We start from the raw sequence: 13,748 nt of genomic DNA, 5'->3' as shown, positions 1-13,748 counted from the left end.
TGTAATACAAGGTGGAGCAGACATAAAACCACAAAACATCTCTTCACTGAGACAAGAGTCATTACACTGTCTATTAATGTCTTACCTGATAGACCCTGAGAAGCCAACACACAGACATACCTAGTGATAAAAGCATCTTACTCAGTATATCACCTCTGGCTAAATCTATAGAATATACAGCCTCTTCCAGCATTCATATGAACTACTCGGGCTGTGGGGTTCTACTGAGTAAATAAGAAATAAAACAAACGGAGTAGACCAACTGTCTTACACATGTGGAGTGTGAATGATTGTTGTCTTCCTGCTTACCATCCTCCAGTGCTGTTCTGTTCACACTGGGCATGGTGTAAGGTCAGGCATGGCTACTGCCCACAGGCATCCACATACACCTCTAATTAGGCCATATTTCTCCCAGCCCATAAGTAGCCAACTGACTGCCTCTGCTCTGCTCTGTGGGCCTCGGTGTCAGCTCCGCTTCCTTCAAAGCTGGCGGGGCTCGGCGTGAACTCTGCTGAAGCGTGGCATTTGAACGACCCTGGTCCCCACCCAGGCGGCCCTCGGCTCCGGAGGAGGAGGGGTAATGCAGTGTGTAAGAGTGCTGTCTCAGGCGGATAATATGCCAGTCACACAGGTCCCCTTTCGCTCAGTATGAAGGTTCACAGGGAATGAAAAAGTTATCAGGTATAGCAGTTTTCATAGCAATAAAATGTGTTTTATAGACATTGGGAGAGATTTCATGGCCATGTCCATGACATCAGCTGAAAATAATGTGTGCTGTTTGAAGCACACATTAGAAAGGCTATTGGTTGTAGCCTCTATCATTATTCCCAACATGAAATCCTATAATCAACATGTGCTGTTTTAAAATTGTCCAGGTGTATATAATTCCCAATATATAAAAATATATATCTACATACAGATATAATGTAAAACTGAAAGAGTTCTTTTGAGACTATGAAGGTCATAACATTTACTTAATCCTCCACAAAATGCAGCGTTGCTCTCCTGTGATTATTGGCAACTAATGTAATCTGAATCTAATTCACAACCTGTGATACGTATGTCACCCATAAGATGATGTAGACACATTTAATGCTATTATGGGGTGACTGTAAGGGTATGACTGAGCTGTCAAAGCTAAGCCCTCACAGGTACTAGAATTTAGAAGATGAGGTTAGTATTCTGCTGTGTGTTTTTCCAGAGAGGGAGATTTCAAGGTCACGCTGACAAGCCATCCCTTGATAGTTCTTGATCGTTTAAGCCCTTTCTCCTTGACGGTCTAAATTGAGAGGAGTATTTGGGGGAGGGTAGGCCTTTTTGGAAATCGGACAACTGATATTTCTGGATTGTGTGTGTGGGGTGAGTCTGTGAAAGAACAGGCCAATTGTGTGAAAAAAAACCTAGAGATACAAAAATACAATTTCCTGTTGTGCCCTTTCCAAATTGTAATAGTTCACCTGACGAAATGAGGTATTTGGTCAAATCATTTCTGCTATTTGTACTTAATATAGAAATACTGTCTATACGATCTCTCTGTTTGTCTGGCTGACTTCCTGTCTACACACTTATACCTACCAACAAGCGAAAATAACCATGGGTCATGGATTGTTCTGAACGTGAGAAATCACAATTGGCCCTATTTATTCATAGTCAAATTACACATTTATCATTTCACACTTGAACTGTTCAGCAAAGATAATTCCATATTATTCTCCTGGGTTGAGGGATTATTTCTACTCTAGTTACTTGTTCAGTAGGGCAGCATAATGCTCAACTAGCCTGGAAGCATATTTACTATCTTTAGTCTCTCATTAGCATAAACATACACCCGATATGCTACGCATGTGTTTGTGGCTCTTCCCACACACACGCGCGCGCAAGCACACTGGCATGCTTTGTTTTGTGGATGAGAGGGAGAATACAGAAAAGAGAAAGAGAGTGCAAATTGTGAGTGACAGTGACCGTGGTTGTGGTATGTGGTCACCAGTAAAAGTGATTACAGTTAAAGGTTGGGTCCTGCCAGCTGTCATACATCACTTGGGTTTTTCTGTTGGAAAGTAAAAGTGTAAACAACACAGGCTTGACTGTGCCAGCCGGCCCTCCCTGCCTCTCCCCTTCCTTCTCACCACACAAATAAGCACACACACACACACACACACACACACACACACACACACACACACACACACACACGCACACACACACACACACCGATGCACACACACAAACACACAGACACACTGATGCACCTACACACACACACACAAACACACACGAACTCACACACACACACACACACCGATGCACACACACACACACACCGATGCACACACACACAAACACACTCATACGCATGCTCACACTACACAGTCTGCCATGGAAATTACCCAGTGCCACTGTGAAGCACTGCCCCGATTTCGCCTAGGCAACACAAATGAAACAAGATAAAAATACATATTCACGCAAACAAAGAGGCACACACTTCCTGTCAGTGTGCCTGATAAAAGCGCATCTTTACTGGGCTCAAGTAGATGCTGATAGTGCTGTTGCAGCTGTTCTTTCATCGACTCCTGCTCTCCCCTGCCTTCTCCTGGGGAGAGGAGGCGAGGAGAGTAGAGGCGAGGAGAGGCGAGGAGAGTAAAGTGAGAGGAGAGGAGAGGCGAGGGGGAGCGTGGGTATTTTTTCCTCCCTCCTCTCTCAGAAATGCTGCAATGCGTCGCTCAGCAGCACCAACAGTGGGTCAGTGTTACGCGGCTGCCGGCAACAGCCAGTTAACCGTACCCATGGCAACAGCCAATGAGATGGGCTTGTAGGAGATTTGCAATATTTGTTGAGGTGACTGGCATCGAATAGGAAGAGACAGATGTTTGAGGATTAAGATGTTGCCACTGTGAAAGCCAGACAGCACAAGACAAATGAATAGGTGTATTTCCAGTGTGGGGGAATAGCAGCAGAGCAGGTCGATGCTGAAGCACTCAGTGGTACTCATAGAGCTGTGACCCAAAAATAGAGCTATAGACATTTCTGTCAGCTTCTTTGTAGCCAGACTAAAAAGGCCCTAGCTTTGGCATTTATTTAACTATCCTTATAAGTATTCTCATCATCTGTTTATTTTCACATCATAAGGTGTGGGCTTCTCTATTTGGACCAAGCACAGGGCTTTATTTGTGGACATTTTACACAAGGCAGACATTTTCTCTAAGAATAGAAACGACCAAGATGACTCACTTAGATAGTCTATAGAAACACTAATGATAATAGTGTTACCACTTCTACTACAACAAGATACATAGAAATATTCATGGATATGCCATGTTAGATTTTGTTTATTTGCATGATTGACCAACATCTTTTTATTGTTTTTTTTCCAGGACAAAGAATCCTACAATACAAGAGTGATGTTCTTGAGACCGTTGTCTTAGTCAACCCTACTGAGGACACAAGTGCTACTGAGGTAAGAGAGAAAGACGCTGTGCCTTTGTCTATTTTTGCGTTTGTCTCTTTGGGAATCTGCGTGTGGGCAGAGGTGAACAACACACTGACAGCTGGTAGCTCTGAAACAAAAGATTCATTATTACAGTCATCGTCTTCAAATAACACAAATTAATATTCTGCTAGCCAATGCTTACTCACAGGCAGGTTACAGGGACATTGGAATAGCATGTGTAGCCAAATAATATTGGGACAGCCATTATATAGTATAGTGTAGTATAGTGTACTATATCTTTCATATAAGGCAGTAATGTTTTATGTGCTCCAATAAAAGTGCTCCAACGAAGTATGACAATCATAGCAGCCAAAACACCCATACAAATGCATATTGTTTAGTGTTAGTGTCTAGTCTAGTATCTTCTCTAGTATTTTGTGTTGTAGAAACTACATTATATCTTTTATTTGTTTAATTTTAAATTATTATTATTGTGGGTTGTGTTAGATTCATTATTTTATTACTTTTAGTATTATTGCCAAAGAAAAATCCTGTTGAAATTGCTGGCAGTCTTAATGAAGATACAGTCAAATCTAGAAATGTAATGGAATATTGTTTGTTACCCTTCTCTCTCTCCTCTATGGCGCAGATTAATTCTCTTCTCACAGACTCTGCTGGGCAGAAGCTTCTCGTGCTCAGTGGTCAGGTTTCAGACCAGGCTGGTGACATCATACTGCAAAGTGGAGTCTTCACCTGCAAGAATTTCTCAGACATTATTACTGATCCTGTGGTAAGAGGGGAATATAATGTCATACAATATAATGTGAAGATTATACTGTATATACCAAAATTCTGAAGCTAATTCTGAGTGTGACTTTTATGACTATTATTATGAATATTTTTGAAATAATAAAAAAATGATTTCCTGTATCTTTCTCCAAAGGTTAAAGATCTCCTAAGCAAGTCGGCTCAGCAGCAGAAAGCCAATCTCACCGTGTCCTGCCAGGGAGAGGGGGGCTGGAGCTCCTTGGGCCTCATAGAGGAGCAGAGCTTTCGGGAGGTCCTGGACTACCGTCTAAACCCAGACCCCACACTGCCAGAAATGGAAGGAGTCACAGAGTTCACTGAGTACATCGCGGAGACAGTGGATGTCCCATCACCCTTTGAGCTCCTGGAGCCTCCCACCTCCGGAGGGTTTCTGAAGCTGTCCAAACCCTGCTGTTACATCTTCCCTGGAGGCCGGGGAGATTCAGCCCTGTTTGCCGTGAATGGCTTCAATATCTTGATCGACGGTGGATCTGACCGGAGGTCTTGCTTCTGGAAGCTAGTGAGACACTTGGACCGTATAGACTCAGTCCTTCTGACACACATTGGGGCAGACAATCTGCCAGGGATCAATGGTCTTCTCCAAAGGAAGATTGCAGAGCAGCAAGAGGAGGATCAGGCGCAAGGCGTCAATGGCTACGGTGATTGGGCGAAGAACCTGATCTCACCGGAGCTTGGCATTGTGTTCTTCAACGTTCCTGAGAAGCTACGATCACCTGAATCAACTTTGAAAGTGAAGAAGAGCATCGAGGAGGCCTCACTAACTCTGCAGTACCTCAGCAAGCTCGGAATTAGGCCTGAGCCACTCAGCAGGGGTGTCAGCAACACCATTGAACCTGTCACTCTCTTTCACAAACTGGGCGTTGGCAAACTAGACATGTATGTCCTCAATCCTGTGAAGGACAGCAAAGAAATGCAGTTCTTCATGCAGAAGTGGGCAGGGAACAGCAAGGCCAAAACTGGCATTGTGTTGCCTAACGGGAAAGAAGGGGAAGTATCTGTACCGTATCTTACGTCTGTAAGTGCCCTGGTGGTCTGGCTTCCAGCCAGCCCTACAGAGAAGATTGTAAGAGTTCTGTTCCCAGGCAATACCCCACAGAACAAGATATTTGAGGGACTTGAAAGGCTAAAGCACCTGGATTTCTTGCGGTACCCTGTTGCCACTCAAAAGGACATGTCATCTGGGGCTCCACCACCGGTTATTAAGCAAACCAAAATAAGGCCGAGAACGGATAGTAAGGAAAGCCTAAAATCCTCCCCGAAACCGAAAGCTAGCAAGAAAGAAACAAATGGGCTTGATGATGCAGAATCCAAGAGTGACTCAGTCAAAGAGAGCAAAGTGGAGAAGAAAGAGGTTAAAAAACTGAAGGAGAGTGTCAATGCATCAAAACCACCAAAAGCCAAGGAGATCACGACAAAGACAGCCAGTGTGGATAAACCAGAGAAAAAGAAAATTCTCAAAGAAAAGTCACTGAAAAAGCACATCAACGAGAGGGCATCTAAGATGGATGAAAAGAAGGATAAAGAAAAGAAAGAGATAAAGAAGGAGAAACGAGTCAAAAAAGAGGATGGTGTGAAGAAAGAGGAGAAAAAAGAAACCAAGGCGAAGGAAGAGAAAAAGAAGGAAGCCACTAGTAAACCAGAACTAAAGAAAATCACTAAGCCAGACCTGAAGCCCTTCACTCCTGAGGTCAGAAAGACTTTGAACAAGGCCAAGGTGCAGGCAAAGCCCAAGACGGACAAAAATAAAGTGGCAAAAGAATCTGCTGAAAAAAAGGTACCCCAAAAGCAGTCTTCCAAAGAACTCCTGGAGGACAGGTCCTTGCTCTCGTCTCCTGAGGATCTTACCAAGGACTTTGAGGCATTGAAGCAGGAGATAGAAATGGAGCCAATCAAGACTGCTGGGGTGTTGCCTGTGGCAGCCCTTGCAGGTGACAAAGTCCTCCAGGCTGCCCCTCCTGCATTCTCTGATACTAAAGTCCCCCACATTACGTCTCTACGTGAAGGAACAACCACAGCAGATGTTAAAACTGAATCTCCTCCTGATGACAAGGAGCCACTGAAAGAGGAAAAAAGCCAACCTCAAGGAAAATTCTCAGAGAAATATGAGGATGAGGATGCTGATTCAGAGGATGATGAAGAGGAAGAGTACAACATGGACACAATCAAAAGGAAACCCCTTGTGGATAAAGGATTTGAGGAGAAACACAAAAATTGGCAGGATGTTAAAGACACCAAAGAGGATGTCAGAATGAAGCCAAAAAAGAATGAGAGTGAGGAAGAAGAAGATGTAATTGAGAAGGCAGAGCTGGAGGAGGCTGAAGATATAGTTTGTGAGGATGAGTTTAAGTACAAAACTGATGAAGGGAAAAAAGAGAAAATTGGCAAGGACTGGGAAGACAAATCCCTGGAATCTAAAGCTGGCCAAACTACCAGTGTCTCAGAGAACATCTCTTTCATTCAAGATGAGACCATCCCCGGCTACTCAGAAACTGAACAGACCATTTCTGATGAAGAGATCCACGACGAATCTGAAGACAGGATTCCTCACCTCCGCTATGATGTTGGCTCCTATGACATTTCTGTTCCTGATAAGCCAGGTTCCTTCGACACCCTCCATGGCATGAAGGAAATGAAAGCTTCAGCAATGTCCGGTTTGTCTGCATTCTCAGCAAAAGGCTATATGGGGGGCCATGAATCTACCTTAGGGTACGCTTCTAATGTTGTCATATCGGCTCCTCTGGCTGAGGAAGAACACATTTCTTCAGCTACTTCTATCACCGAATGTGACAAATTGTCATCTTTCGCTGCCTCCATCACTGAGGACCAGTCTATTGCCTCTGTGACGGCCCCTCACACAGAAGAGACTGGCCGAAGCTCTCTTCTTCTGGATACAGTGAACAGCATCCCCTTCTCTGTTCGCACTGATGCCACCGCAGGGAAGGAGAACTTACATTCCGCAGGGACTATCTCACCAACATCCTCACTGGAAGAGGACAAGTGTTTCAAGTCTCCTCCCTCTGAGGAGTATCAGCCTCTAGTGCCAGACATGGAGGTTGGTCTTAAGACCATCCCCAAGGCCCAGGAGGAAGAGGATGATGATGAAGAAGATGAGGACCAGACACCCAATGCTGACATTTCACTCAGCAAACTTCATGAAGGATATGCATCCTCCTCTTTTCTCCAGGACAAAGACAAAGACTTCAAGAAGTCTCCCATTTCAGTGTTTCCTCCCTCTATCTCTCCACTGTCATCATTTCCTCTTAAAGTGCAAGAGGACAAACACGAAACAAAAAGTGACTCCACTGAAAAATCAGTCTCTCCATCCCCATATTTCTCTGGTGGTTTTGAGAGAAGTGCTGGCTCCGAGAGCGAGGGCCGTGATGACAGCACTGCCAGGATAGCCTCTCCCACACTGTCAGGGCTTACCAGTAGTGGGCACTCACCCACAGAGGACAGGACACCAAAGTCGGAGCCCAAGGTAGACAAATTTGAATCTGAACATGACAAAAAGACAGTTACTCTTCCTCAAGAGAAGGATAGTGAGCCAATAGAAAGGGGGTTCTCCAGCGACAGGGCTACTTTCGATGAGTCAGAGGAAGAGGAAGAGGAAGACAGTGAGGGTGACTACTTTACCAAACAGGACAAAGAGAAGGAAATTCTTGGCAAGTCGAAGTTTGACGAGGAAAGGGAAGGCACATTCTTGGATGAAGAGTACACCTGTGAGCCAAAGTCCCTTAAAGATGGGAAGTTGTTGGACAAGGACGGAACAGAAAAGAAGGAAAAGGCCGATTCAGCATGGGAGAAGAAACCTAAAGCTGAGTATCAAGACTCAGATGAGGATGATGATGATGATGATGATGATGAAGAAGATGATGAGCCATCAGATGTCCTTATCTCAGGAGTGACCGTGGCTGGACTTTATTCACAGACAAGCAAATCTGATGCCATGTATACAAAGTATGGCCAAAAAGAAACATCAGACAAACAAGGCCACCCTTCAGTAGGCTTCAAGGAGAGTGAACGAAGTGTACACTTTGACCAGGGCTCCCTTGCGGAACGTGAGAACCGAAAGAAGGAGTTTGCAGAAACAAGACAAGACACTCCTTACGTAGACGGGAAAAGTTTCACTTACTCTGACATTTATGACAGCCAGTCAAGTCCAATTGACTTGTATGGATATGGCCCTGAGAGTCAAAAGGACCAAACTGAAAAAAATGATAAAGCTGACTCAAAGGAAACACAGAAAACAGAATCATTCCATTCAATGGGAATTGAGAAAAAAGATGACAAAGAGGCACCTTTCAGCTCATATGGAAAAGATTTTGCAACACCATCATTGACCGAGCCTGATTTCAAAACCACAAGCAGCCAATCAGGCTTCGGCGCTATGACTGTGAGACCTCCTACCGACACAGCAAGTGAGACAGAAAAAGAGTGTGTGCAAAAAACTGTACCAATGAGTTCCCCTTTCTCAGGTCATTCTACATTGGATAGTTCTTCTACAGGCAAAACCGTGAGCTACCTTGGAAAGGAAGCTGCTTTGGACAGAGATGTGATACGATCAGTATATGGTCAAGGGTGCAATGATGAAGATGACGATGATGACTCAGAAGATGAAAGGTACAAGATTGCTTTTGAAAAAGAGAATAAGATTAAATCTGAGAAAGAGTCAAAGAATCCATTTGACTTTGTGCCCACCTCAAAACCTGATGTCAAAGATGTAAAAGACATCAGCACACATGAACGTGACTTTGAGACAATCTCTGGAAAATCTGCTGCATCTGGTCCTTTTGGATTCTCAAGCAGCACCAAAGCCACTGAGGATCTGTCACAGTTTGGAAAAGGTGATTCTTCCTCCCCCTTTTCCACAAATAAGACTTCCGCTGGTCCAGCAGGATTCTCCTCTGGTTTTGACTACTCCTATGGTGGTGAAAAGGAGTCTGAAGACAAAGACAAGAAGAACACCCATGACCAGTCATACTTACCTCTATCAATGAAGATGAGTGAGGATAAATACTACCATGGTGACAAGGACCAGGACAGTGACAAGCAGAAGACACTTGACATCCTGGGTAAAAAATCAGGTGATTCAGTGTCACTGGGCTTCAGTTACACCACCACTGCCACTGCCTACTCCTCCTCCTCCTCCTACAGCCACTCCTCCTCAGCCTCAGCCTCCCTAAACACCAGCCGCCAGTTTGGAGAGGACCCCGAGACACCTGCCAGTGCTGGCTTTGAGTACTCCTCCTTCAAAGATGAACACTCCCTGGTAATGGACTCCCCGTTTTCAAGTTCCAGTGGGCTGGTGAAAGACGAGTACCTCGAAGTCTCAGAGAAGCTCACGCCTGCCACCACCACAGCGGAGTCCGCCTCGAGTCTCGCTCGATTCTCACCCCTTAGCCCTTTTGAGGAGATCAAGCCATTCCCGCCACAGTCCACCGCCTCAATGGATGACAAGAAAGAACATGCAAGCTCTGCTGGAGCCATGTCAGCTTCACAACCAGCATGCTTTTACAAACCGGAGTGGTCGGATGACTTAAAGAGTCAAGGGTTTGGTGCATCTGGGCCATATTCTCAACTCATCCAGTCTGCAGGAAAAGACCACATGAAGGACCCTTATGGAGCACCTCCAAAGGCTCCCACAGACTTATCTGAAAAACAGTACTATGAAGACACCGAGAGTGAAAGTGAGGAGGAAGAAGACTATGTCTGTGAAACCAAGCTCAGCAAATCACCGTGCCAAAGATCTCCATTTGATACCTACACTACAGACAGCAGGGAAGGAGTCCTGTCTAGTGTGTCTGAGAAAAAGGCGACATCACCTTCTGGCAAAGCTCTCCCTGACGTCCTTACCTCGTATGGATCCTCATCCTCCACAAAGCCTGACTCCTCAAATGGACCTTCCGAGGTAACCATGAGCCCACCAAATCCTTTTAGTCTGGCCAGTGGGCCAGTGATGGGCCAGGCTACACCAGCGCTGAGAGGAGCAGAGGCTGATGTTAGCAAAGTGAGGAGTCCCTTTGAGTGGGAGCTGCAGCAGCAAAAAGGAATCTATCCAGGAGCATCTCCTCCTCACTACAGACATGAGGATGAGTATGAGGAAGAGGAGGAGACGGAACCAGAGCATCCACCTCGCCCTCTCTCACTAGCATCTGCCGACCAGACCTTCCATTCCTCTTACTATACAGAGGAAAGTGGTAGCCATGGTGATGACTCTGATCAGCCTCCTGATGTCTGCCTGGGGGCTTCCTCTTACTCCTCGACTAAGAAATCCCCGGGATACTCAGCGTCAGAGTTCAAACAGAGGAAGGGTGACATCTCCCCATCATTCATCAACCCAAGCCTTCAGCATTTCGGCAGCGATGAGGATGAGGATAGTGATGGGTCCAAGGAGGGCGCTGACCAACACCATCCATCTGACAAGGGGAAATCACACTCTCACCATTCCTATAGCCACAACAGGGACATGTTTGGAGCAATGGCAGCCGGAATTGCTGCAGAAGAAACACCGCCAACCTCAGTTAGCGAGTCCTTACCTTCACAATCAGATTCTGACGTGCCACCCGGAACAGAGGAGTCCCCATCGAGTGAGGTAAAAGGGGCCAACGTAGACTCAGATGAGGATGCTGATTTTCTGCCAGTGGATAAGTCCTCAGGTATGGCTTATGGTGGTGGAAGCTATTATTCCTCCTCATCTAGGTCATCTGGAAAAACCCATGATCCTCCACCTGCACCCATGATGGACCCAGCTCCTCGTCCTCCGGGCCCAGACGTGTGCATGGTGGATCCAGACACACTGAATCTGGACCAGAACCTTTCAGAGAAGCAGCAGCTGAAGAAAGAGCTGAAGACCAAGAGTCCCAAGAAATCGCTTGGGAAACCAAAGTCAGGTTCTCCAGCGGGCAGACGCAAGAGGTCCCCAACTCCTGTCAAACACACCTCGAAGGATTCCTCACCGAGGAACACTTCACTGAAGAAGAAGGATGTCGAGAAATCATCAAGGATGTCTCGCACATCAGACGGACAGGGATCTAAAGAGGATGACATGTCCAGGTCAAGCTACAACCCTGCCAAAGGGCTTGTTAATGGAGTAAAAAGTACTACAGGTGGGTCTCTACATGGTTCATCAAAATTCTAATTAATGAATGGTTAACGACATACGCTCAATGATAATGAATTCAAATGTATGATTTGCCATGCAATATGCAGGCCACTTATGTATAAACCATAAAAAATACAAAAAACCTGCAATATATCTCATAAACTGTGTGCGCTTTTCTATTTGCAGGCTCTAACTTCTCTAAAACCAGTTCCTCCGGGAGCCCAATCTATGTGGATCTAGCCTACATTCCCAATCACTGCAGTGTAAAGAATGTGGATCAGGAGTTCTTTAAGCGCGTTCGCTCGGCCTACTACGTGGTGAGCGGAAATGACACAGGAAGCGAGGAGCCAAGCCGCAGGGTTCTGGACGCACTTCTGGAGGGGAAGGCTCACTGGGGATCCAATCTCCAGGTAAAGTTTGAACTCGGAGTGTTTTTTTGTCCCATTTGATAGAATTACTCACTGGCACCAAGCAGCTACTGATCAAGTAAATGATCTAAGGACAAATAATACAGTCTCAGTGGTTAGATCAGTGACTGTATAAAACCAGTCATTAGGTGAGAGCATATTGCACTGCTAAGAACACAATTGCTGTCATGGAGGATCTGATACTTGTACAGTATGTGCTGCCATAGGACACTTGGGACCAATACATATGTGCTAAATGTAAATTTTATATCTCCAAGTATGTCTAATAGGAACCATGGAATTTAAAGGCATGCGTGATTCTCATGGGTATTGTGCTATATTTAACTTACAAGTGTATTTTTGCAGTGTCATTTGTAATGCAAAAGAGAGGGGTGTTGTATGTTTTGTCAGCCATAGTATATAGCTCAGTTCTTCCTTGCACAGTAGCATTTCCAAATCAAAATATGAGATTTCATGAACCATTTGGCAGCATCCTTGATATTTCAAAGACAATTTTGTCAAAATAATTCCTTTCTGTCCGTGAGTTGTACTCAACACTTCCTCTGAATGTCTGATTTCTCTGTGGGGTATGAATCAGTCACTTACCTGCACACTGTACTGTATAATTCATAAGAACTTATTGATTAATGTATTGATTATGTAATGTAAATTATTTCATTTTTAAGCTAGATACACGCTGAAATTGATACAACTGATGGGTAACATGTCATCATATCACCTCCCTTGACTCTTTGGAAACTTTTGCTTGGATGCATTATTGGATTTTTATCAACATTTCTTCTCATGCAGTTTTTTCTTTTTTAACATTATGGAGATAAGCCGTGTGAGATTTTGGTGAAGTTTAAAGTGGAAATTCTAGGTAAAGGTGTAGGGGCTCTAATTTCATTGATGAGCAACAAGCATGAACAACATGAGGTCCATCGGGCATGAACTAAAGCTATTGTGTGGCTTTGGGAGCGTTGCGCTGACCCACCCATGTTCGTGCTTTAGATGATTTAAATAGTGTTAGTTCATGTGCGGTGTGGGGCAAAGGCTACAGGAAGGGCCTCTGGCACTACCTTAGGCCCTTTCGCCTTAGAAGGATTTTCACATCATCTTTGTGAGTCTGGTTCCCTTGCACCGGGAGAGCCATGATAAGAATCACAGCAGACTCTGTACAGTAACTCACTGAGCCGCTGCAAGGACATCTGGAGGCAACCAGCTCCACCTCATATCTACATTTAATGGCAGAGGAGACTCTGGACTCTACTTTAGTCTATTCAACAACGTTTACAGCTATTCTGTAGCCGATATTTTATGTTATTCAATAAATGTATTTTACTCCAGTGTTATCTGAAAGTCAAGCTTCCTATCCGGAGAGAATTTTTAGATAGCTCATTTTAGAACAATTTTGGCAAAAAGGTTGGTTACTCAGAAAGACTGTGTGGTTTGCAAGACGCCAAAGATGATTAAAACCCCGACATCAGAGAGCCTAAGGATGCAGTCCACATAGTGTGTAACTCTAATCTGCTTCACGCCTCTACTCATCTCCTCCGCCTCCTCTCCAGGTGACCCTGATCCCCACCCATGACACAGAGGTGATGCGTGACTGGTACCAGCAGACGCACGAGAGGCAGCAGGAGCTCAACATCATGGTGCTGGCCAGCAGCAGCACGGTGGTCATGCAGGACGAGTCCTTCCCTGCCTGCAAGATCGAATTCTAAACAGCCCCCTACAGCCATCTTCCCCAAGGTCTCTACGCACCTTACTCGTCCTCCCCTTACCCACTCCCCCCCACACCCACACCCACACCCAATTAACCCCATTGACCCCCAACTACTGCTCTCTGTGTGTTAGAGATTGGCCCATTAGAGCCTTGTTTGTGAGGTTATTCGGTAACAGCCACGAATCCTAGGATGTTTTATGTCTGTTTTTTATTGGTTGTAGTTCTGTTTTTTTTTCTTGTTTCTTTAATGACAATTTC

At 45.0% G+C, this 13,748-nt stretch overlaps 1 protein-coding gene across 1 annotated transcript in view; it reads left to right on the top strand.

The window, feature by feature from the left end:
• Nucleotides 1–13,488, top strand: part of map1aa (microtubule-associated protein 1Aa) — a gene marked incomplete at both ends in the record, with an annotated part of 36,945 nt that extends 23,457 nt beyond the window's left edge. Inside the window, 5 exons of the mRNA XM_080843001.1 lie at nt 3,372–3,454; nt 4,077–4,217; nt 4,371–11,361; nt 11,544–11,767; nt 13,333–13,488. Coding sequence (XP_080699127.1) covers nt 3,372–3,454; nt 4,077–4,217; nt 4,371–11,361; nt 11,544–11,767; nt 13,333–13,488 — 7,595 coding nt within the window. The remainder of the gene's footprint in view (nt 1–3,371; nt 3,455–4,076; nt 4,218–4,370; nt 11,362–11,543; nt 11,768–13,332) is intronic.
• Between the last annotated feature and the right edge of the window lie 260 nt (nt 13,489–13,748).

The sequence above is a fragment of the Sprattus sprattus genome (genome assembly GCF_963457725.1).
Source record: "Sprattus sprattus genome assembly, chromosome: 8".
NCBI classification, from domain to species: Eukaryota; Metazoa; Chordata; class Actinopteri; order Clupeiformes; family Clupeidae; genus Sprattus; species Sprattus sprattus.
This window is presented reverse-complemented; position numbering and strand designations above follow the sequence as displayed.